The following is a 22,538-nucleotide window of genomic DNA, read 5'->3' on the forward strand; positions in this document are numbered from 1 at the left end:
ACGTTTTCTGTCAGACTCTGAAACTCACCATCCCTCGCGCGTTTCCTGCCCGACATCGACGTTGCCTTTCTCGGCGTCTTGGGTCCCGAAGGACCCGATCCGCCCGAAATCCCCAGACTCCTCTGTACCGCAGCTTTGCTCCCGACCTCGGGGCTAGAGGTATTGACGTGGTTGACATGGTTGAGATTGTTGACGGGGTTCATATTCCGTCCGGGCGTGCTAGGTGCGCCAATGACGTGCCTCGACCCATTCTTCATCCTTGGGGTTGAGGGAACGTCCATCGTGGTGGCATTTAGAGGGCTAGGTAGAGCGTCCTCAACCTTGACGTTTGCATTGGCATATTGTATAGGTAGAGGTGGTACAGGTGGCTGACCCGAAGATGAGGATGCGGCATCTTGATCCCGTTTCCTACGCTTGTTCGAGACCGACCGCGTCCTCGCCGTTCTCGGGGTCTGCCCATTATCGTTCTCGTTGTTGTCACCTGTGTCCACGACTCCCCGCGAGACGGTACGCGAGGACGAGACGAACTCGACGTCGTTCTCATCATCGGCACCACCCTCGTTCGATTTACCTCGCTTCACGCCTTGGCCCGACCGATCGGCGTTCTCATCCTGTTCCCCTGAACTGCCCCGACTCTGCTGCTGGTTCGCTTGATGTTGACACAAGGCGGCCGCATAAGCCTGTTTATCCATCTTGAAACCCGAGGCACCGAACAGGCTTTGCATCTGCGCGTGGGTAGGTATCGAGCTGATGTCAATGTTGTTGACATTGACGTTGGCTGTCGAGGAACTCGGCGTCCCACCAGATTGAGCGCTGTTGGGGCCGGAAGAATGATTAAGATTGTCGGCGGATGAACGTCCGTCCATCTGATTATCGTTCATTGTCGTTGACATTGACGTGGACGTCAGGGGCATGATAGCTGGATCCACCTGATGTTGTTGATGATTCAATAGCGGCAGTTGTGGGGATGGTGATGAACCCGAACCCGACGATGGTCTAGCCTGTCCACCCGCCGTATTTGTTGTCCCTCCACCAAGTTCGATTCCGTGTGCATCTCCAAATATCCCAGACGGACTGCTCATCCCCATCTCGATCCCCATCATCTCGAGCGTATCCATCCCGATCTCTCCCATACCCCCCATACCCCCCATAAAGTCGTCAACGTCGCCCGGGTCACCACCTCCTGATCCGTCCCGGCCGGGAGAGCCGAGGAAACCGTTGTTATCCAGCGAATAAGGATCGTAAGATGAGTGGTGGGAATGGTGAGAGGATGAGGGTGGAGAGGAGAGTTCGATAGGTCCTGGTGATTGTGCCATCTTGAGTTATATCTCAAGTCGGGCGAGGAACGATGTACCCGATGCGATTCAGAATATGTAGCCGTATAGCCGCAAGTGTTTACCAAGTGGCTCGACTCTAGGATAGGTGCGGCTGCGCAAGGTGATAGGTCGATGTCGTTATCGATTCGGTCTGAACGATTGTTTATGTCCTGAAGCGATCCGGGCCGGATGATCCGTCAACAACCGACGCTCGACACAACCGCACACGCGATTCAGACTCACTTCTGCTACTATAATCTATCAGGGTGAAGGAGGCGGGACCTGTGGTGTGTCGTAGAGGGTCGAAGGTGTTGTCGACCGGCTGTGTGTCGTGGTGGTCTGGGTGTGTTGTGATACCGGGGGCGGTGCGGTGCGCGTGACGAATGATCGGCGGGATCAGACTGGAGAGGAGGCGAGGTGTTATTTGTACAGGTCCATAAGAGATAAAAGATTAGGTGTGGTGTATCTGGGAGTATGGGTTTAGAGGTCGAGTTGCTGCAAGGTAGATGTTGGTTGTTGATTGTTGTCGATGTCAGAGTGGGCGAGGTGGGATGGTCCCGGTGTGTGTGAGTGGGGGTGGGTTTGGGCTTTCGACCGCGCGAAACCGCGCGGTTCGGTGGCGGGCAACACGCAGATTGACGCGACGAGAGGGCAGGCAGGCGAAACACGCAGAAACACGCAGGCAAGGCAGGCGATGTCAACGATCGATCTAGGTACTATTGACCGCTACCTTGACGAATAACAGACATACAAGGAGGAACGTCACAGGTATATAGTGATGGCCAGACGTACAGGCTCGAAGCTAGGACGTACGTCGCAGTCGCTTCGGCGTATTACGTGATCCCCTTCTCACTTGAATCACGCTTTCTCACGCGTTTCCCCCTTGAGCTCTGCCTTACGTCATCCAATTTCGCGTTGAGCCGAAAGGTTGAAAGGGATTCTATTCCTCTTTCTCGCGGATCATCATCAATCCTTAGATCCTCATCGAATCTGTTTATTCATCCTTTCTCCGACACCGTCAACAAGCTAGCAATCTGTGGCCTGATCAGGTTTATACCTTTCCTCTGCGGCACGCTGGAAAGATGACCTCAACCTCCCACTGGCTGATGAAGGCCGAGCCCGAAAGTCGGCTCGAAAAGGGCGTCGACGTCAAGGTCAGCTTCACAACCTTCTTCACACTGCATCCATCTCTATTCAACTGCCCAGGGTCTAGCAACGTCACCTCTGACCTTGTTTAATGGACACGACATGTGATACTTGCCTGTCTCGTAGTTCTCGATCGATGACCTGAAAGAGATGGGCGTCTCCCCCTGGGATGGCGTACGGAACCACGAAGCCAAGAACTTCATGAAGAGCCGGATGAAGCTCGGGGACAAGGCAAGTTCCAGAGTCGATTCGGTCGTACTGCAACTTCCCTGATACCAATTCTTCTCCATCTCCTGGTGCTTATCTGCATCGAAACAGGTCTTGTTCTATCATTCAAACTGCAAAACCCCCGGCGTGTACGGAACGGCGACAATAGAGAAAGAAGGTTATCCAGATCGTAAGCGTAATCTTTTCCTCTCTTCCTATCTGCTGTTATATGTGCTGACCTCCAGAATCGAGATGATCAGATACAGCATGGGACGAGTGAGCCGCCTATTTCAACTCCTCTAGTCCGACCGATCGTTGCTGCATCGAGCGAAACGAGAGGATGCGCATGGTTACTCGACAGCCAACATCGGTCTTTTCATCCCCTCGTTCCCCACCTCTTCCTCCTCTCGATCAATCTGCTACGTAATCAGAAAACACCCGTATTTCGATAAAAAGTCGAAAGAGAGCAATCCTACGTGGTACATGGCAAGTCCTTCCTTGTCTGATCTGAAAGCAGCCGGTCTGATCATCAGGCGTTAGCACAATCCGCACAAGCTGACCTTTCTTGACCGGACAATTGCTTCTCATGTGGGACGGACTGATAGGTTGATGTCAAGTACGAATCTCACCTCGACCACCCGGTCACGCTATCGCTCTTCAAGACGCTCGCTACGAGCACGAATTTACCGGATTGTGTAGGATATATCGGCGAGGAAGGTTTGAAGGCGGTCAAGGGGATGCCTCTGGTCAATCGAGGTAGACTGAGTGAGCGCCCGAGTGAGACTCTGATGCTGACAGCAGCAGGCTGACGGGTCATGCGGATGTGACAGGCGTCCAATCGGTCAGCGAGGAAGCGTACAGGACGGTCTTGCTCCTCGGTGAAAGGGGAGGATGGGAATCCCTCGAACCCAAGAAACGCAAGAGTTCCTTGAAACGACCTCCCGATGCCCCGCAGGAGGAGGAGGACAATATCGGCAAGGCAGGGGCGAAAGATAAAGAAAAGGCTGATGGAAGCAGTAATAGGAAGCCGTCGACGAGATCGGGAAGGAAACGAGTGAGGATCAGCGAGGAAGAGAGCGAGCTGTCGGATTTGCCAGAAGACCGAATACCGAAGTCTGCATCGTCACCCGAACCCAAGGTTGGGTCTTCACACGTTAAAGGCGGGGCAAAGACCACAAGTTCGACGAACGAAAGGACAAGGAAAAGCTCGAAGAAGCAATAAAACGCCCTCCTTTGACCTATAGATATTTCGATTTTGCCGTGTTCCCCTTATGCCGACTCTCACACCGCAATGCTCAATTGCACTTCATAATCGTTGTATATGCTCCGTCGTGAAATGTCATACACCCACGTCCCCTATGTCGCTGGTACTCGATCGTCGGTCTGACTAGTGTCCCTATTGCCCGATCTCTGACTGACCTCGGTCTTCGCCGCGTCTCGAGACATTTTCGCGACGCGTATCGACCGTTTGATTGATCTGGAGATGCTCGAGATTCTTCTTCTTCTTGCATGTTGTTCGTACAATACACTTTGCGATCTCTACAGACTCGTTATACAAGAAACATTCCTCCTACTTAGAGCTGCTGCGACCCGAGCCGGGGCTAGGTGATCTACGGACCATGGAGAGCGAAGAAGAAAACGGTGCTGGGTCTGGGGATGAGATCGTCAACGGCCGTGATGGAGGGTGAGTAGCTTGATCATCACGCTCTCTACATGCATAGGCTAAGAACCTGCCTCTACAACAACCAAAGCTCGGAAAGAATGCCGCGAGAGTCACAGTATACTGAGCCTGAAGCCAAGGAGAAGATGAGAGGCTTGCGGGCGGAGCTTGAAGGTGTGTTGAGAGTGGAGAACCTACGGCAGGTCCGACGAGGCTGATCCTGATCATGCTTGCGCACGGAAGAGGACAACAGGGATCCTTCCAAGTTGACGATGAAAAAGGTCGTACAACAGCTGGATCTGCAACAAGAATACTATGCGGCAGGTATGCTTAAGAATCTGGAAAAAGGACTCGTCCCTCTACACTGCTGACAAGGAGCTATTCCTCGCAATCAGGCAAGAACACTGAAAGCCGGATCATGGATGCGGGCAACCTGCTACTTGTATCAGAAAACCTACATCGACTGAGCAAGAAAGAGAGGGCCAATGCCAACGCCTATGATATCAACGAATTCCTCGAGCCGTATGTGACATCCTTTCGCCTGTGCGTTTACATCTATGCATATGCATCAAGCTGATCTGCCACCATACGTCCCGCTTGCAGACTCCGATCGAAACTCGGTTTTGATCTGCCCACAGTCGAGGAAGAGGGTGAGGACAACTTGCGAGGTATACGCAAGAATGGGGAACTTGGAGATTGGGAGAGGATCGGATGGATGGCTACGAAACGCATGAGAACGGTCATGGGACTCGAGAGCATGTGAGTCGGATTGCTCGTCCGTTGTCCCTCAACTGTCCAGTCTTAACTTGCGCAAACATCGACATAGTAATGGGATGATGGCTGTCGAGCACAAGAAGCGCGTCGTCAAGAAGCGAGCCAAACAAGCCGCTCTCGGGGCAGAAGTGAGACCTACCGAATTGAGGGAACAAGACATGGCGGCAAGCAAGAACGAGACGACGGAAAACGTCAAGAGCGTGAGTCTATCTGTGTTGTAGATCGCGCTCATGCCAATTCGCAAGGCTGAAGACGCTGATCGCAGGTGTACAAGCGGCTACGAGATTTCGAAGCAAACGACCTGCCGGTAGAAGGGGAGTATGGCGGAGTCAACTTTTACGAATGGATCATCAACCCCGAAAGCTTTTCAGAGACCGTGGAGAATCTCTTCTATACGTCATTTCTGGTTCGGGAAGGCAAGCTCGTCATTGATATCGATGATGAGGGGATTCCTAGGCTATGTGCGTGGCTATGCGGCGGACGGGTCTGAGCGAATTGATCTTATTTTTCGGTGCTGGGCAGATGACGCTTTGGCCCCGCTGGAAGACGGGACGGAACCCGACCCGATTCCGAATACGGCACCAAAGATTCAAGAGGTTCTGCAGTTCGATATGGACACTTGGAAGGTAAGGGCTGAGCGATCAGATCTTCGTTCCGCAGAAAAATGTGCTAACAATTGGGCATGTACAACTTCCATGCAGGAGGCGATAAGATTGTTCAACATCACAAAACCCATGATTCCGGCACGCGGTCCCGTCAACACGCAGAAGGATTCGTGGGCAGTGTAATTTGGCCATGTTCACGGAACATCAGCATACGCAGCCTCTGCGATTGTAGCACAAGGACGTGTATGTATTCTTCTATTGTATCGATACGACCTTAAAGAGTCGATCCCGCCGTTCGAACGTATTTCACGACAAGGTGGTGATGCATATGAGTTGTACAAGGTAGATTAGCTTCTCTACAACCGTAGTGATATTTCGATACAACCGATTTCATAATTTGTCCTGTTCTATATCATGCAAGGCGAAAATTCTAGCCTGTCGCTCTCTTCGGTTCCTCTTCTTCATGTGTTGAGCCGGGAGCCGGTGCACCACGATGCTCTGCTGTACTTGGTCGGTCATTAAGTGTTCCTGTATTCTTCTTCTTGGTTGCGGGCTTGGTACGGTCTGTGACCGAGGGCTTGGCAGGCTGCTTTCTGCCTTTCGGTATCGTCTTCGCTTTGACTTCGGCATACACTGCGTTCAAATCGACGCCAGGGTGACGCTCTGTCCAATCGTCCCGGTCATGATCCCTCCTGATGGACAGATTGTTCTTCGATGCCAGGTAAGCCAGAGCTCCGCTCGTGCCCCTAGAAGCCTGGGCTTCCAAATATGCCAGATGATCTTTCGAGCTCAAATCGCCAAAGAAGTTGGTTTGCTCTGCGCTTGGGGCGCCGGGATGCTCAAGATTGATCGCCTTTTCCTTGCCCAATTTGCCTTTAGTTAGGTCGAGCAGGTTCATAATGTCTATCGACTCGCCCGGCGGAAGAGGCTCGGACTGAGAAGGTGTGACGCAGGTCATATCGACCTCTTTGCGGAAAACGTTGTCGATATCGACTAGTGAAAAGAAGGCGACTCCTTGCGGCAGATCGTTGATGCCTAGGTTGTAGCAGAACAGTGCTCTTGTCCAGATGTTGGCGATTTGCAAAGCGAGCGCCGCGCGGTACTTGTCATCCTCCTTGACCATGTACCTGAGTTCATCGTGCACCGAGATCATGTAACGAGCGTTGATGGAGTATCTCCGAATCAAGTAATCCATCGATACGATGAGCAGGTGAAGGTAATCAACACCCGACGACTGTACTACCCAGTTAATCCGTGAAGGCAAATAGTCCCCTTGACCCGAACGGCCTTCTGACAAGTACTTTTTCCGCAGGGCGTCCGTTACACCGCAGCCGAGTGCGGGTGTCCTAGGAGTGGGACTGCTGGCGATGCTCTCGAGCATATTGAACAGATAGCTCTCAGAGCCTCCATGCCAGATTGACCGAGGGCCAGTGAGTTTCCTGGCTCTTTTGTTGTAGGCATTCTGCGCGAACGTCTTCACGCCCTTTGTAGACTGGTACAACGCCTGAGCGAGCTCTTCAGCTTGTAGCGAGTTCAACGTCGGATCATTCTGCAGAAGAAGCTGGACGGCGTGCTTCATCCCTGCACCGTAGATACGGGAGTAGTTGAAGACTTTCGCATTGTCACGCTTGGTTTTGAGGATTTTGGCGGTCTTTGAATGCAGATCTGTACCGGCAGACTTGGTTCCTTCCAGAGTCATCCATCCGATGGCGGAAGCACCATGCATCGCGAATTGAGCGTCACCCATCACACTGGCGATCCACAATTCTTCCGAATCGACGTCCGCGCCAACGATCGCATAGCCAGGTGGAGCCCGAATCATCGCTTTGACTTCCGATCCAACTCGATTCTTCTTGGCGTTCGAGGCGGTCAACCAGGTCGACTCCATGGCTCTTCGAGTCACCGTCCCCATGGTGAGCACTTGAGGCAAGATCATGCCCAGATCTTCGGCCTTTTCCTGTTCCACGGGTAAACCCAATCCGCCGACATCTTGATGATACACATCCATTTGTGCCATGATCCTCTCGCGTGCACTGATCCAATAGCTGCATTGAGCATTCATGCTGACGGCGTCGGCAGCGGCACTGGCGATCTGATCGTCTCCCGGTCGAGTCGCGACGGAAGAGGCCAGATCCCCGCTTTCGACGTAGCGCATAAAGTTCTTGGACAAGGGGTTGCCAACATTGGCCTCATCGCCCGAGGCGTGCGGCAGCTTGCAGTAGACGCCATCGAGGTCGTTCTGGAATTTTGGATCAGTAACCTCTGTCTTTATCAAATGGCGGTTCTTCTCGACTTCAGATTTAGGGACGCGAAACACCCATCCGGTGCTGGGTGCGTGATATAGCGGGAAACCCTTCCAGGATAACCGCAAGAGCGTAGGAACGACCCTCTTCTTGACGGTCAAGTCGAGTTCGCCGACAGGCAACCCTTTGCTTGGAAGCGGCGCCAAATCATGGAACCACTTTGGCCACATGGTCGATTGGTCTATCATCTTCTTTGTGGATGTGGACTTGTTGGGACGAGCAGGTTTGGGACTTGGCGGTGAAGGCCTGGATCCCGACGGGGATATGGCCAAGGCCGTACGAGCAGGACGATCGACCAGATCCCACGCCAAGCTCCGAGCCCAAGTGGTATCTCTGCCGGTCTCCACGAAGTCCTCGACAGCTTTTTGGATCTCGGCTTGGAGATGTATCCGATCGACAGATCTACTCAACTCACTTGTCAGCTCCGGATGCGCCGACGCCAGGACGCCCGATGTCCAAAGCTTCTTTATCCGTTTTGAGTAGACAGAGCTCACGCGAGGAGACCCGGAAGGCCCCAGCTTGAAAAAGTCGTAATCTTCCGATTGCTCAACCAGGATCTTGTCTTCCTTCGGCCGAGAGAGCGTGAGCGGCCCCTCTAATTTGTGCTCGGCGAGATTGTGAGATTCGGTCTTGGGCACTTGAACCACCCAACGATGTTCAGCCGATTCGATCACCGGGAATCCATGAAACCTGACTCGCGTAATCAGCGGTAGGGGATCCCAAAGGGCGTTGGTAGGCAGGACCTTGAGCATAGTCTCCGATTCTTTGAGCCACCGAGGTATACGTTCGTGTCCAGGGAGGAACCGGAAAGACTCGTCATCTGACGCAATCTCGTTCTCGACAAGCGACTCGGATTTGCTCGATACAACAGGCCGTACCAACGCAGCACTTGATGTCGGAGGCTCTGATGATGAAGTGACCTCCTTGACGTGCTCTGCCTCAAAAGTTTTCGGCTCAACAGGCATTGGCGGGGTTATGTGGCCTTCCTCTGCTTTCGGCGTCGCAGGTGCTTCCGCAGCTCTTTCGATTGACTCGCCTCCCGGTGCAGAATCGGCGGGACTCGCCTGGGCCCCGCCCTTTCCTTCCTCCTTCATGTAAGACCCTCTGACCTCATCATCGTTCCACCGAGGGGCCTTTAATGTCCAATCCAACTGTTCACTCCAGGGATCCCCGGGTACATGACCCCGTTCCTTCAATCTGTACGCCAGCTCCCACAAGATCCCCTTGATCCCACCTTCGAGCTGCCTGTATTTCATCTCTGCCCTCTCAATGTACTCTTTCCAAGCCTTGTTGATGGGCAAGAACGGGTTCCCCATCCCCAGCGCTCCGGCAAACGAAGCCGGATGAGGGCAGGAGGCGAGAAAAAGAGGCAGTGTCTTTTGCAGTACGGCATGTGTGACCCGGACGTCTTCCGCGCAGTACTCTAGCAAGGTTTGTAATTCCGGTCTCAACTGACTGGCGGATCTGATCGATTCGTCGCCGAACCGGGATCGGACCGTCTTGTCCATCTTGCCACCATAATGCAACCTATAGACCTCGGCCAGGGAATTAGACGAGGTGACGTCTTCCCAACGTTTCTGCTCGGCCACCTCGGGTTCGGCATCGATCACGGCCGAAGGTGAATCCCCACTCTCCCTGATCAGATGCTCCGTCTCCTCTCCGATCTCCTTTTCCTGCTTCAACTCTTTCTTCCTCTTCATCCAGACCGGTCGTTGAGTCGACGTGATCCCCTTCGTGGCCACGTGCAAGCTCAACGTGTCCAGCCATCGGTTGTTGGTGAGCTCGACATGATACTCGTCCTTGACCCTAGCTCGGTCGAACCCGACGTTGTGCCCGACGATCAGGGCGGGTTGGGAACTCTGACTCTTGGTGAACGGGATCAAGTCTCTGGGGATGTCCTTACGTGGCTCTTGCTGCGGTGACCCTATTTCGGCTGATGTAGGTTCCTCGGCAGAACGATCCGCTTCAAAGATGGACGGGCTCAACCAGGAATACCAGTGCCTCGGGGTCGCCGCGGTAGCCATGACGGGGAAAGGCGAGATCTTATAGAGCACCTCGACGTCGAAACAGATCATCTCCTCCCCTCCTAGATCCTCAACGGGGGTGATACTCCCATCGAGATTATACCGTATCCATCCTGGTCCATCCGCATTCCACGTGGTCGGCATGTCCGGGATCGGATTCTCTGCAAACTCCCTAGCCAACCCAAGGTAAGGCTGAGCGGCCTCTTCCCCCAACTTGTAAAAGTGATCCCGGATGTTATTTCCCTGGAGCGGGGGTAGGTCAAAGTCGATCTCGGGGAGTACGGCCGCACCTTCCGGGTAGAGCTCGTTGTCCGCCAAGTGTTTCAGGGAGATGTCGATCACGGACTGCGGAGGGCCGGGAGGGGGTTCGCCGGGAAATATCTGGGATTGGAGGTGGGGTGAGAGGAGCTGGACGCCGGCGGCGTTTCGTCGTAGGTGAGGCGGTTTGGAGGATGATGGTGGTGGTAGTGGTGATACTTCTGCGGGCTCGTCACTCGAACGGGAAGAAGGGGGCGGCGGTTGAGAAGCATTGCTGAATAGCTCGAAACGGTCGCGATCAGCTACCACATCTTGCCAGGGCTCCTCTTTATCGTCGTGACTTACACCGTAGCCGAATCTGCGGAACCTTCATGCTCAACGCCATCCTTCTGGACTAACTTTGCGTCTCCCACCTCGACTTTCTTTGTCAACCCTGCCTGGGCCTTCTCAACTTCCTGCTTCCTGCCCTTCTCGTCGACCGTCACGCTGCTCGCAACCGCCGAGTCGGCTTTCGATGCCAGCTTGGGCTTCTTCACCCGCCGTTTGAACGAAGAAGGGTCGTTGAGATCTGGAAGCTTGATCTTCCTCCCTTGACCATCCAAACCCGCCCGGATTCAACATCAGTCCATCTTTCCCGGCTGATCAAGTTACTGTCCAATCGAGCTCACCTTGTCCATTCCCGGCTGATTCCATAGCATCCAACCCATCCTGAAACTCTTTCCGGATCTTCTCCCGAGGTTCTAGCTGCATGATCAGGGCTTCATCGTAATCCCTCCTCTCGCCCAGCCGACCTCTATCGCCAGTCGTCCTCTTGGCTTTAGGTTTATCTCCCTTCAGAGGCGCATTTGATAGCTTGTCGACTCTGGCATATACCTTCTTGTAGCTTCGCCCGCCTGCCGTGTGTATCGGTGAGCACGGCGAGTAGGTCGAGCTGATCAGGCGTTGTCGAACGAGAAGCGTCCGGACCGAGCATGTTCCTCCCAGGTGTGTAGGTCTCGGTCGGAGAGACCTCGTGACCAGCATCTGAGGGGAAGTCGCCGCCCAAAGGTGGTTGTTCCTGATTCACTGTGACGAGGATCTCAATGACCGATATGTTGGTGGCGAGTGGTTGACATCGCATGTCGATTTGATTTTTATGGTTTCAAGTCGAGCTCACGAGACAAAGAAGCAGCCATCATGATATCATGGTGACGAATTCCTGCCGTCGATCGATCGGGAGCCCAGGTTAAGGTGGTACTTTCGAGATGCGCGAGATAAACTGAGCTTCAACCATTTCTTGACGCGTTAGGGGAGGGTTTGTTAGTCGGTCGCGTCAGCTTTCCAAAAGGTTTGGGTGAGTCCCATTAGCAAAACTGGATAAGGGCAAGGGTAAGGTCGACCCCCCATGCTACTACTACTACTCAACACAAGTTCAGGTTGAACATCTACTCTTCTTAATAGATAGACACCCAGTCGCCGACAAAGCTTCCAACTTGAACATCATGCCACCTAAAGCAAAGCCCGCCGGACCGGTCAACCCGACATGGGAGGAGATGGAAGAGAAGAGGAAAGAGGTCGGTCGACCTTGTCACCACCACGAAACATAGCAACACTGATCTCGATCGACCTTTAACTTTTTATCGACCTGCCTTCACTCTCTCCACTTGCATGACGCGTCACGCGCTCGACATGCTCTGACGATCACCACACCGACTCGTCATACTCATGGCCGTACAGATGGTCGCATCCCTTCAAGCCCTATCCGAGGCCATGAAGACCTGCGCCCATATCCTCGAAGATTACGTCTCTCACTCTCCCGAAAACATCCTCGACACCCACGAGAAGAAGCGCAAGGCCGACGAGGACGCCGAGGGGACCGGCAAGGGCAAAAGGGCCAAGAAGGAGAAGAAGATCAAGGATCCCAACGAGCCTAAACGACCGCCCTCGGCCTACCTGGCCTACCAGAATGCCGTCAGGGAAGAGGTGAAAAAGTCCCAACCGGACATTTCGTACAATGCGTTGATCGGGATGATCGGAGAGAAATGGAAGGCGATGACGGATGAGGAGAAGAAGGTGAGTTCCGAGCAGGCGTTCATGCGGGGTGAGGTGGCCATCGTCGATGTTGATCCTGACTCTTGGTCGTCGCAGCCTTACCAAGACCGATACGAGGAGCTTGCGGGTGAATGGAAGGCGAAGCAACGGGTGTATACCGATGTGAGTGCTGGGGTTCGACCAGTTGCTACGATGGAATCAGCTCGATTGACAAGCTCGGTGCTGCCACTTGATCCTCTCGCTTCGTAGGGCAAAGCCGCTGCTACCGTGAGTCCAGTCCCGGCCGGTTAGAGGTCGACAGAGCGGATCTCCTTAGCTTAGCTGACATCGATGTCCCCCACCGCTCTGCCAGGCCGCCGACAAAGCCGCCGCTGCCAAACCCCTCGAGACCGCCTCGACCGTAGCCGGATCCGACTCGAGCGACTCTGACGACTCTGAATCCGAAAAGACCGATAACGACGATGATGACGATTCCGACGATTCCGAGGCCGACTCGAACGACGAGATCGCTGTGCCCGCGCCTGCTCCTCCCCCTGCCCCCGTTGCTCCCGCGGCGAAGAAGGGCAAGAAGGATACCGCCGCGGCTGCCCCTGCTGTTGCGCCGTCGACCCCTAGCAAGGCGGCTCCCGTCAAGGAGAAGAAGACCAAGGAGAAGAAGGCCAAGGCCAGCCCGGAAAAGGCGAAGAAGCCCAAGTCGAAGAAGACGGCTTGATCGGGCAAACATACCGAAAATCAACGACTGGCTACACGAACGAGAACCCACATTCCCCTCAACTTTCTGCGACCTTATTCCTTTTCGTCTTCCTTGCACCGATACCGACTTTCGGGATGAGGAAGACACCAATGCTCTTTCGTTTTCTCGTCCTCGACACCTTCACGATCCCAATTCGTTTACTTTTCGCTCTGATGTCGACCACGACCTTGTGTGCCTCTACCGCCCTAAGTGGAATTAGTACGAGATGATTTATTTCCGCCCGTCTGCTCGCTCAATTGGCAAGCTGTCCATCTTGCTGTGGGTCGACGCAGATTCGACCTTATGGGATGATGTATCATGCATAATGTGTCGGTTGATTTCTACTGTTTCTAGACTCGGGCTCTTGACATGCGATTTTGCGAGCTACAGGTTCCCTACAGCTCTCCTCTACTAACGTCCTTCTTTCATGATCACGACCAATCTATTCCTACTTCTTGCTGTCCCCATTGGTGGCAACCGAATCATCCTCCTTGGCCCAAGCTTCACGCCTAGAGGCGATCTCGGACAACTCCTTGAAGTCAAACCCGAGCGGGAGGTTCTTCCTCACAGCCGAAAGGAAGGCCGACCTAGCTTCATCCGAGCTCTTCAATGGAGAGACGTAGAACGCCAGGGCTTGCTTGTAGACGGCGAGATCGGGCTGGACGTCAGGCGAGACGATCTGCATGAGCGTCTCCTCTACCTGACGCTTGTCATCGCCGGACAACTCCGACTGTCCCTCTCCGAGCTGATTCGAAAGGATGAGGTAGAGGGACCTGGCGGCGGCCAAGATATGCCCGGCGTCTTGATGTTGCTGAAGGTAGTCGGAGTTGGTTCGCAAGGCGCTGGCGTCCTGCGGGATGAATTTTTCGATTTCGGCCAGTGCGACCTCGTTGATCTCTTTTTGCCCCTCGGCAAGTGCCTTCACACCGGCTTCGCTGCGGCCTAAGCAGGTGCATTATAGTGGTTGTCAGTTCGAGCAATGGGTGGTGCAATGGGTGAAGAATGTAGCTGATGGCGGCAAACTCACAAAAGATAGCCAAAGCGATGCACTTCTCGTGGACCTTAGGATGATCAGGAGCTAAGTCGTGGGCGTGGGACATTGCCAATCGCATTCGCATGAATTGTTCTGCAATGGATCCCAATCGTGAGCGTTCAATAAGGAATGCCAGAGAGGAAAGGAACGGGACTCACTCTTTCTCATGGCGAGCTCAAACTCTACAAGCCATGACTCGAGAGTAGGTGTCCTTCGCATAGCTTGCACCAAACGTTCCATCGCCTCCAAAGGATCCACTTCTTTTAGATAGTCCGCACCGGCCGGGTCAGAGTCAGGCAAAGAGGGTTCTTCCTTCTCTTTCTTCGGATCCGTAGGGGCAGAAGCAGCGGCTGGACAACGAAGCAAAGTTCAGAGAAAAAACCCCATATTTCCCGAAGTCGCAACCCACCTTTCTTTGCTTTGCTTCCCGCCTTTTGTGCCTTTTTAGCCGCCTTCTTTCGCTCGGCTTCCTCCTCGGGACCTATGAGCACGACAGTCGCTGTCAGGATACATCAAAAGGGCTTTCATAGAGGCTAAAACCTACTCAATCTGATTTCACGCAGAGACGGATCGTCGTGAATCAAGGCGTAAACCTCACACGCTGAAGCAGCAGCCCGCGTAAACCAGCGATCCGAGCGCAACTCTCTATCAAACTTCATCATCCTGTTGAATCGGAATCAGTATCATCTGAACAGTAATCAAGGCTCTACGTATACTCACTGCTGGTACGCGTCCAGAGTCAGCTTCCGCAGAGAATAGGTATGGAAGTCGTATTCGTCGTCCTCCAACTCTTGGTAGATCTATAGCGGCTCTTGCGTTGTCAACCGAGGTCGGACCGTCCTGGCCAGAGGTGATGACTCACTGCAATGACCTGCTCGTATCGCTTGACAGCGAGAGGCAGGTTACCGGCCCGGCGATATGCGTCTCCTTCCTCAATCAGGTACCAGCTACATTGCATGTCTTTGAGATCGGCTCCAGGTGTCGGTGCGTCTTTCTGTAAATACCCACATTCCCTTGTCAGCGGGAAGCCAAGATACCTCTAGCAACTCGGGACTGACCTTCGTGAACAACCCAAAGACCTGTCCAGCTTTCTCGATCTGACCTGCTCGCAACCAGTACTTCCCCGCTTTCCCATTGAGGAATCGATCGCTCTTGTCCAACAACCTCGCCTGCTCCAAAGCCCTCGCTGCACCCTCCAAATCACCAGCCCGTTTGAGCACGTGTCCGCGAGCAAACAGCACCTCGGGCACGGTAGGGTGTCTCTTCCCCGCGATATCAAGTAGTTCTAGAGCCCTGGCATAGTCCTTCTGAGGGCAAGTCCTATGCGAGATGCTTGATGCGATAAAGTAATATGTCCAGAGAAGGGCTTCCGAGTCTACGATAGACAGGGTCAGAAGTTTGGGACCCCATGATGAGAAATGCACATGGCTCACTTTCGTCCTTCGCTTCGTAATGCTCCCTGAACTCTTCAGCAGCTTCCTGGATGATCTTCTGCTTTTCTTCCGCCCGACACAATTCCTTCAAATCGGAGAATAACGAGGGAACCCCCTTTTCGAAAGCCTTCTGCATGTACGCTTTCACCCTAGACCGGAATTCATCGCCTATCAGTTCAAAGAGCATGATGATTAGCGTTCAGTAATCCATCTGAATCGAAGGAAGCCAGTCAATTCACCGTTGACGATATCCAGGATAAGACGTTTCGGTGCTGAAGCCCTCGGATAGCTTTCGGCGAACCCGTCCATGATTGTCAATGTCTTCGGCAGCAGGTCCTCAGATATTGTTGAGTCTGTATGAAAGTGATTTAGCAGAGCGATTGATAACCCGGCCTTGAATAATTTTTCCTGGTCCAGACTCACCGAAATCGATTCCTTTGAGGAACATCAAATTGCCATAGTAGCTCAAGTTGTCTGGGTTGAGCTCGATCAACTTTCGGTACTGCTCTTCAGCTTTCTCCTTCTGGCCCAGCTTCTCGTAGATTGTTGCTGTGCAGTGCGTGAACCGCATTAGCACGGTCGATCTTTATGACACGGTATATGTGCCAAGTGTTGCTCACCTTCAAGCGTCATGACGTCGCAAATTGGTGGAAGGGTTTTGTCGTCGACAGACTTGCGCAACAACTCGAGGGCGTCCTGATACCGGCCAACTTCCACCATCAGCCTGATCGTATGGATACACAGCTCTGCTTTCTCCACCGAATCATAGCCGGTGTCCTGTGTCAGGCAGGCCAAATGATTTCAGCTGGAATCGGCAGGTTTGTACATGTCGGGCCTGGCTGACCTTCAAGGCCTTTCCCAACTGATCATAAACGTTCAACGCATTTTGAGGCTCGCCGCACAGCTCATATCCGATAGCTACTGTCACCCAGTTCGCCTTCATGTTCGGCCGAAGGGTATGATACTTGATTCTGGCTTGCTGTGCTTCATCGTAATGCTTGAGCTGGGTGTAGAGCGAGATACTGTCCCTGATCAAGGGGATGTTCTCCGGGTCGATTTCACGAGCTTTACGCAGAGCATCTGCAGCTCCAGCAAAGTCCTTGTCGGCCCGAAGGATGATCGAGTGAACGTGATGGGTGATATGGGAATAGGGATCTTTGCGCAGAGCGGTGTCGATCAGGCGGTTAGCCTCCTCCCCCTTGGGTTGTGAGGTAGCCGTGGGGTGATTGTGAGGCAGAGATGAGTGGATGACCAGAGCCTTGATTGCCAGAGTTTCTGATCATAATTTTAGCGGACAGGAGAGGAGCGGTCAGCTCTGAAGTTGTCGGTGATTCGAAGGCATGACTTACCACCGTGATTTGGGAACTTTTTGAGGATCTGATCAGCAGCCTTGATTCCTTGCTTGTGCTGCTTCGCCTCGTAGTGTTGCTGTGAATCGACAAGTTATATGTAAGTCGTCGCCGAAGACTGATCTTGCCCGCGATGTTTGAGCCTTGACCTACCAGTAGCTGCCTAAAGAGACCCGACTCTTTAGTTGGCAGAGCTCGGTCCTTGATAGCTTTCGCCCGAGCGGCACTGTCAGCTTTTGAAGCCATTTTGAGGAGGCGTAATCGTCGTTTAGCCTTGAATGGCTGTCTAGTATATATGTAAGAGCTGGGAGCTTTGAGAAAGTTTGGCAGACTTGGAACAGAGGTTATCATCTACTTATTGACATTCCAAGCACTTCGACGTCGAGGTCGATCGAAGCAATCGGTCCCGAGCGGTATGCAGTCCGCGCTTGTTCGACGCGCTTCAAACCTCGGCGATTCAGCGACATCCTTGTTCATGGTTCACTGAAACGTGTAGCCATCGCGGGGTTAGAGCTTATAATAAGGCCCTGATCTATATACAAGCTAAGCATATCACGTACACCTATGTTCGCGAGAAAGCTGTGAAGAATCTGACATGCTAGAGCTACCTAAGCTCCGAGGACCCCAGCTTCGCCTCATCGTCGTCATCAGTCCTGTCGGCCGGCATGTCATCATTAGAGGGTCTGCCTTGGAGTAGCTCATAACCCTCCTCGCCTTTTGATTCTCCCTTCGCGTTCCCATGAACCACGGCAAACCACAGAGTGAACAGCGCAAGGCTAATCGCGGCGATCCAAACGGCAAGACGTCGTAGCGCCCCTCCTGAGGCAGAGTAGGAAAACAAGGCGCTATCGAAACGAGGCATGGAATGAGCTCAGATCGTCTGGCATAGCCGATAGTGACACTTTACCCTATAAGAATCGGAGGGAAACCTCGACCGAAGCCCTATACAAATGACGTCAAATTTCGACAAAACGTCAGCATGGATGGGTGATTCCGCGTAAGCTATCCATCCGCAAATCGCCGCTTACCGCGATTGAGAACACCATTGTGTGAGCATAGGTAATTTGAGCATGGTATTGAACGCAGTCCGGAACGGAAGCCTCAATAAACCTTTAAAGCAATCCGGCCATCATGAACTCAAGTCCTAGCGATCAAAGACGTCGCGATACCGATCCGACTCACGTCACGCCCAGATCAGCGTATCGCTTGCAAAGGTTGGAAAGAATGATCCAGAACCAGATCACAACTGCACTTGGTCCCTCTTGTCCTTCTTCCACGTTCGATAACCAGCTGACTATTCCCAGCGTGAGAAAGGTGATCGTCCACGCAGTGCAGGTCGAGCTCAAGATCACCGATCGAGACAGGTTCCTCTCCATCCAAGGGAAAAGTGTGATCGCACCGAGACCGGAGGCGATCGCTCCTACTAGCAAGACGTTGCCGATCTCGGGGGGCATCAAGCCCGGCCCAATGGGGCGCGGAGAGGCACACACGACGATGAAACTGACGTCCCAACTGAAACCGACTGCACAAGTCACTGCGGCGCGTCGAGAAGAAACTTCATTTCCATGTTGTGGCGCGGAGACATAGGGACTTACGGAATTCTAGGATCAGCATGTTGCGACAAGGCCTATAATGCCAGAGCTTGATCCACTCTTCCTTCATACTCGTCTCTTTCGGCCCCGTCGTCTGTTTGCTGCCCCATGTCTTGCGCTTCTCTTTCGGGAGTGTCTGATAATGCTTGTCGTCAGCGAATTGAGGTGTATTTGATGGCGGCCGAGCCGCTTACCTCAGGCAGATAGATAAAGACGATTGTCGCGATGATTAGAATACTATTAAACACAGGATATATCGGTCGATTTTTGGCGCTTCGTGACTGTGGTATATTCTGATTATTTGCTGCTTACCATAGTCCAACCACAAGGCTCGGAGGCAAGTATGGATACCGGTTCAACACGCCGATGTCGGACAGCGCCTCGAAGCGGTTGAGCTTGACCATGTGTCCTCCAACCCAAGGCTTCGCAAACCATATTTGTTGTTCGATCAGTACTGTTGAGTGTCACGATGAGGAGATTACTTACTCCAACGACATATCCTACCGCAAACGCCAAGAACATGATTCCGAACGCTACCATGCTCAAAGAGCGGTGTTTAGTGGACGAGCGCAAACCCGAACGATGGAGCTCTCTCTCCTCACCTCTTCCACGGTTAGAGTGATCAGTCACCTCTGCCATGATGGCTTTAGTCAGAATTGCATAGACCGAGCAGAAGCCCTGCATCGTTCTCCAAAAGAATACGCCAAAGAGGCTAGTGCTGAAGCCGATGGGGATGAGCACCCATCCGTACAGCAACATCGACAAGATGAAGATCGGCTTTCTCCCCGTGTAGTCCGAGATGTAGCACAGGATCGGGGCGAATATCTCGGCGAGCTGAAGGCAGGATTCGATGATCCCCACCCAGAATCCGAGCGAGGCCGCCGGGACGCCGAACGAGGCTACTTGATCGCTGACATATGGGTGGATGACGGTCCAGCTAATACCCAAGGCGAATCGACAGAGGATAAGGGGGATGAGGAACCGGTGCGGAATGGGCGCCATCGTTGCACAACACATTCGGATGCCTAAAGAGCATGTGACAGACCGATACCTCCTCCGACTTCGCTCCGTCGCCGCCCTTTTTACCATTATCGCTCCATACTATATGCATCTGAGATCTACGAGTGCCGACCGTAGAGATGATAAGAGAGATCTAGGGGGTTCAAGGACTCAAAGGGAGATCTGCGCCTGCTGCTGCGTTGTTCTTGCTTGGATCCCTTTGAACTGATTGTGCCATCGCCGTTTCAGGGATGCTGTCTTGCCCCCCACCAAGCCCCCATGACGGCATCGTCAATATCCGCGTCGCCCTCAAAGCCCAGAGGTCAAGCTGATGATGACGACTAGCTACGAATCAGACTAGCAGACTCGACATCCTCGACCTTCGACAACCCAAGATCATATACTCCCCGAAACTCTGCCTCAGGCCTCAGTGCTATCCTTCTCTACCTTTGTGATGTCTACTGACGGAGACTTTTACGCGGAAGCCAATGCCGCAGCATCCAGTATCGCTCGTCGACTGAAAGACCTCCGGAACTATCAACTTCCCCGGCTCAAGGATTGTCGAGATGCTTCGTTGCAAGGAGAGATAGCCGCCGAGATGAGGGACGACCTGGAACTGACGATGCGTACCATCGAGGTTAGCTACGGCTCGAGAATAGAAATTTGGGTCAGATTGAGCTGAAAATGAAGGCCTTGATCTAGAATTTTACGGAACTGGCGCATGATCAAGATACACCGGCAGACAGAGAAGGATTCTTGGCTCGAGCTGAAGCCTTCAAACAGGAGACAAACGAGTATGTAGGCCCAAATCTGCTCCTGGTGAGTATCGCTACTGATAATGGCTTCTCTGATAGTATCCGGTTACTCTACCGAAAGGCTCTCTTGTTCTCTGCGCAGGAGATCAAGAAGGACACACGGACGAACCTCCTTCAACCTCGCGCTGTCGAGCCAACAATAGCGGAAACACCAGCAGCTCGCAGGTGAGTGTTGATCAGGATCAAGTACGGTCGGAAACTGGCTGATTCGATGTGATGGTTCCCTCGCTCTCGCTCTTCCCGCAGAGACGATGATGATCCTTTGCAAGCCAAGACGAACGAGGTGACGGACGCCCTGAGGAGGACGGTCGGGACCATGAAAGAAGAGCTGGAGAGGAGTGTCATGGTCACGCAGATGTTTGGTATGCCTCATTTCTGCCCTTCCCTTTTGTGAGGTAGCCTTATTAGAATGCTTACATTACGCTCCGGATCCCGACAGACGAATCCACCCAGACTCTCCGCTCGACCAGCAGCCTGTACGACCGTTCGGCCAACCTCCTGAAATCCTCCTCTCACCTCGTCCAGCACCTGGAAAAAGCCGACTGGTACGACCGGATGATCATCTTCCTTGCCCTGGGCTTCTTCTTCCTCGTCATCGCCTTCATCCTCAAGCGACGGGTCCTCGACAAGGTTGCCGGCGGGGTATGGTGGTGGGTCGGAGGGACGTTCAAGATCTTGACGGGGCGGGGGCGATCGAAAAGCAAATTACGGGCAAAGGATTTGAGCAAGGCGGTCGACCAAGCGGGTCGGGCGGGGAGCACAATCAAGGGAGCGGTCAAGAGTCTAGCAGAGAGCGTCAAGGAGGGCGAGACAGTCAGGACAATGACTCTGACCGAGACGAAGGTGTTGACAAGTACGGCTGCCGTTGGGACACGGCATATAGAACTTTGAGTCGGAGACAGTGTCATCATGGATCGTGAATCGGCGTTGTACAATGTCAGGGAGACCCGTAGCATGACCAGAGCCATGCAATGAGAGGTCGCTCACCTGAGTTAAGACCAAAACTACCAACCAACGATATCTCCACATCGAGAGCCGGGCTGAGACCAGACTTCAGCGACTTGAGCACATTTTTCAGTATACGATACCTCTTGTCTCTCAACATTCGATACCTCTTGTCTCGACAACTGATACCTCTTTTACATTGCTCATCATGATCAGATACCGTAACCCTCAAACAGCTCTCCCATCTACGGGCGCAACGACCTGCGGTATGCCCTGCGGTCGACTTGCCGCAATCCTTCCCATCAGCTTGGAGGAAAAGAACGCAGTCTTTGTGAGGCGCGAGGCCTTGTGAGACCTCGCTCAGTTAAACTTGGCAGTCTTGGGCTGTCGCAAGCTTCAATTGACACCGTCACCGAAGTCATGTCTTTGTTACCAAAAGACAACGGTGTGCCATGTCCGGGTGTGCCATGTCCGGTGTCTTGACTGATGGCTGATTGACCAGCTGAAGTTCCGTGTGAGATTGAGATTTGATGTTACAGAGCCGACCCTGATACATTCTAGGCCAGCTTCAGTTTCGTTACACGTACATGCACCGGCTCGACCAGTCTCCCCGAGCATTCCCTTCATCGCCTCTCTCTCCTCAAGCCTCGCTTTGGATCCCCATCTTCTCCAAGACCTTCTGTTCCCTCTCCTCTTCCTTCCTGCGCCTTTCCTGCTTTTCAAACCCTTCCGTGCCCATGCTCTTTTCGGCCAGCTCGACCTGCTTCAAGATCTCGCTCTCCTGTTGTTCCGGTGCTACTGCTCCTGCGACGACCGTCGAGGGTGTTACGAGAGCCGAACCACGGGAATGGATCTGAGTGAGGTAGAATGATTTTCGTTTCGATTGAGGTTTGCCGAGTTGGATCGTTACCCGGTCGTCCAGTCTTGCCTCTGCGATCGGAAAGTTGACAGACGGTTAGACGCACCATCTGGTAAACCCGTCTGACACCGTTCGACTCACGCTCGTGCTCATCGTGCACCAGGAATTTCTTATGTCGCTTCATCTCCTTCAACAATATCGGATGTACCACCTTGCGTGATACCTGTTGGTGCGGTTAGGAACAGCCTTGTTCAGCTCTTCATCGTCCAGATCAACGAGCTGCGTTATGATTGATTCCCGACGCACCGTCACCGTTACCGTCTTGCCCATCACGCCAGCTTTTGTTACGATTCCTTCTAGTACCGTCATGATGTGCTAGCTTCGAGATTATGATTGTCGAGAGTTGCCGAGGTAGAACACACAATGCACGACCTCGCAGCGGAAATGAACGATATC

General features: G+C 53.2%; 8 protein-coding genes across 8 annotated transcripts; 4 read left to right on the forward strand and 4 right to left on the reverse strand.

The window, feature by feature from the left end:
* The first annotated feature begins 2,015 nt into the window (after window positions 1-2,015).
* Window positions 2,016-4,038, forward strand: HD553DRAFT_302963 (DUF55-domain-containing protein). The gene is made up of 8 exons (XM_046178820.1): window positions 2,016-2,125; window positions 2,244-2,470; window positions 2,589-2,693; window positions 2,781-2,859; window positions 2,930-2,945; window positions 3,101-3,155; window positions 3,275-3,434; window positions 3,500-4,038. Exons 2-8 carry the CDS (start codon window positions 2,399-2,401, stop codon window positions 3,889-3,891), a joined length of 879 nt encoding a protein of 292 aa, XP_046040283.1. The 5' UTR covers window positions 2,016-2,125; window positions 2,244-2,398; the 3' UTR covers window positions 3,892-4,038.
* Window positions 4,039-4,209: 171 nt separating this feature from the next.
* HD553DRAFT_11447 (Nse4 C-terminal-domain-containing protein) lies at window positions 4,210-6,015 on the forward strand. The gene is made up of 9 exons (XM_046176445.1): window positions 4,210-4,353; window positions 4,430-4,503; window positions 4,573-4,653; window positions 4,725-4,851; window positions 4,933-5,088; window positions 5,156-5,303; window positions 5,369-5,564; window positions 5,626-5,729; window positions 5,805-6,015. Exons 1-9 carry the CDS (start codon window positions 4,289-4,291, stop codon window positions 5,889-5,891), a joined length of 1,038 nt encoding a protein of 345 aa, XP_046040284.1. The 5' UTR covers window positions 4,210-4,288; the 3' UTR covers window positions 5,892-6,015.
* A 123-nt stretch (window positions 6,016-6,138) lies between these two features.
* HD553DRAFT_266156 (putative gamma DNA-directed DNA polymerase) lies at window positions 6,139-10,880 on the reverse strand (the record flags this gene model as incomplete). The annotated part of the gene is made up of 4 exons (XM_046177465.1): window positions 6,139-7,659; window positions 7,696-8,869; window positions 9,113-10,521; window positions 10,713-10,880. Coding segments are annotated over 4 exons (4,272 nt in total), but the record flags the coding sequence as incomplete, so codon positions are not given.
* Window positions 10,881-11,661: 781 nt separating this feature from the next.
* Window positions 11,662-13,366, forward strand: HD553DRAFT_302973 (uncharacterized protein). The gene is made up of 5 exons (XM_046178821.1): window positions 11,662-11,846; window positions 12,010-12,345; window positions 12,421-12,486; window positions 12,574-12,591; window positions 12,677-13,366. The coding sequence occupies exons 1-5, from the start codon at window positions 11,775-11,777 to the stop codon at window positions 13,034-13,036; spliced, it is 852 nt and encodes a 283-aa protein (XP_046040286.1). The 5' UTR covers window positions 11,662-11,774; the 3' UTR covers window positions 13,037-13,366.
* A 14-nt stretch (window positions 13,367-13,380) lies between these two features.
* On the reverse strand, window positions 13,381-17,076 carry HD553DRAFT_354216 (NMDA receptor-regulated protein 1-domain-containing protein; the record flags this gene model as incomplete). The annotated part of the gene is made up of 15 exons (XM_046183791.1): window positions 13,381-13,999; window positions 14,085-14,183; window positions 14,249-14,440; window positions 14,500-14,571; window positions 14,635-14,753; window positions 14,811-14,890; window positions 14,953-15,084; window positions 15,149-15,465; window positions 15,515-15,691; window positions 15,763-15,876; window positions 15,947-16,072; window positions 16,144-16,300; window positions 16,368-16,798; window positions 16,873-16,951; window positions 17,026-17,076. Coding segments are annotated over 15 exons (2,640 nt in total), but the record flags the coding sequence as incomplete, so codon positions are not given.
* A 974-nt stretch (window positions 17,077-18,050) lies between these two features.
* Window positions 18,051-19,466, reverse strand: HD553DRAFT_354220 (major facilitator superfamily domain-containing protein; the record flags this gene model as incomplete). Its single annotated transcript, XM_046183792.1, has 6 exons — window positions 18,051-18,406; window positions 18,468-18,600; window positions 18,659-18,701; window positions 18,777-18,886; window positions 18,951-18,997; window positions 19,067-19,466. 6 exons carry the CDS (start codon window positions 19,464-19,466, stop codon window positions 18,051-18,053), a joined length of 1,089 nt encoding a protein of 362 aa, XP_046040288.1.
* Window positions 19,467-19,917: 451 nt separating this feature from the next.
* HD553DRAFT_338347 (Sec20-domain-containing protein) lies at window positions 19,918-21,169 on the forward strand (the record flags this gene model as incomplete). Its single annotated transcript, XM_046182340.1, has 5 exons — window positions 19,918-20,100; window positions 20,166-20,257; window positions 20,318-20,443; window positions 20,525-20,640; window positions 20,718-21,169. The coding sequence occupies 5 exons, from the start codon at window positions 19,918-19,920 to the stop codon at window positions 21,167-21,169; spliced, it is 969 nt and encodes a 322-aa protein (XP_046040289.1).
* A 694-nt stretch (window positions 21,170-21,863) lies between these two features.
* HD553DRAFT_347128 (uncharacterized protein) lies at window positions 21,864-22,519 on the reverse strand (the record flags this gene model as incomplete). The annotated part of the gene is made up of 3 exons (XM_046183273.1): window positions 22,389-22,519; window positions 22,224-22,305; window positions 21,864-22,153 (listed from the first exon to the last, which is right to left on the reverse strand). Exons 1-3 carry the CDS (start codon window positions 22,449-22,451, stop codon window positions 21,864-21,866), a joined length of 435 nt encoding a protein of 144 aa, XP_046040290.1. The 5' UTR covers window positions 22,452-22,519.
* Between the last annotated feature and the right edge of the window lie 19 nt (window positions 22,520-22,538).

The sequence above is a fragment of the Filobasidium floriforme genome (assembly GCF_021052385.1).
Source record: "Filobasidium floriforme strain CBS 6241 chromosome Unknown HD553scaffold_1, whole genome shotgun sequence".
NCBI classification, from domain to species: domain Eukaryota; kingdom Fungi; phylum Basidiomycota; class Tremellomycetes; order Filobasidiales; family Filobasidiaceae; genus Filobasidium; species Filobasidium floriforme.

Excerpts from the sequence above, each read along its gene's own strand:
- HD553DRAFT_302963 (XM_046178820.1), top strand. The coding sequence starts at position 2,399 with ATGACCTCAACCTCCCACTGGCTGATGAAGGCCGAGCCCGAAAGTCGG. Across the intron at positions 2,471-2,588 it reads AAAAGGGCGTCGACGTCAAG|TTCTCGATCGATGACCTGAA; the intron begins GTCAGCTTCACA and ends CCTGTCTCGTAG. Across the intron at positions 3,435-3,499 it reads GGTCAATCGAGGTAGACTGA|GCGTCCAATCGGTCAGCGAG; the intron begins GTGAGCGCCCGA and ends CGGATGTGACAG.
- HD553DRAFT_11447 (XM_046176445.1), top strand. The coding sequence starts at position 4,289 with ATGGAGAGCGAAGAAGAAAACGGTGCTGGGTCTGGGGATGAGATCGTC. Across the intron at positions 5,089-5,155 it reads GTCATGGGACTCGAGAGCAT|TAATGGGATGATGGCTGTCG; the intron begins GTGAGTCGGATT and ends ACATCGACATAG. Across the intron at positions 5,304-5,368 it reads CGACGGAAAACGTCAAGAGC|GTGTACAAGCGGCTACGAGA; the intron begins GTGAGTCTATCT and ends CGCTGATCGCAG.
- HD553DRAFT_302973 (XM_046178821.1), top strand. The coding sequence starts at position 11,775 with ATGCCACCTAAAGCAAAGCCCGCCGGACCGGTCAACCCGACATGGGAG. Across the intron at positions 11,847-12,009 it reads TGGAAGAGAAGAGGAAAGAG|ATGGTCGCATCCCTTCAAGC; the intron begins GTCGGTCGACCT and ends ATGGCCGTACAG. Across the intron at positions 12,346-12,420 it reads TGACGGATGAGGAGAAGAAG|CCTTACCAAGACCGATACGA; the intron begins GTGAGTTCCGAG and ends TGGTCGTCGCAG.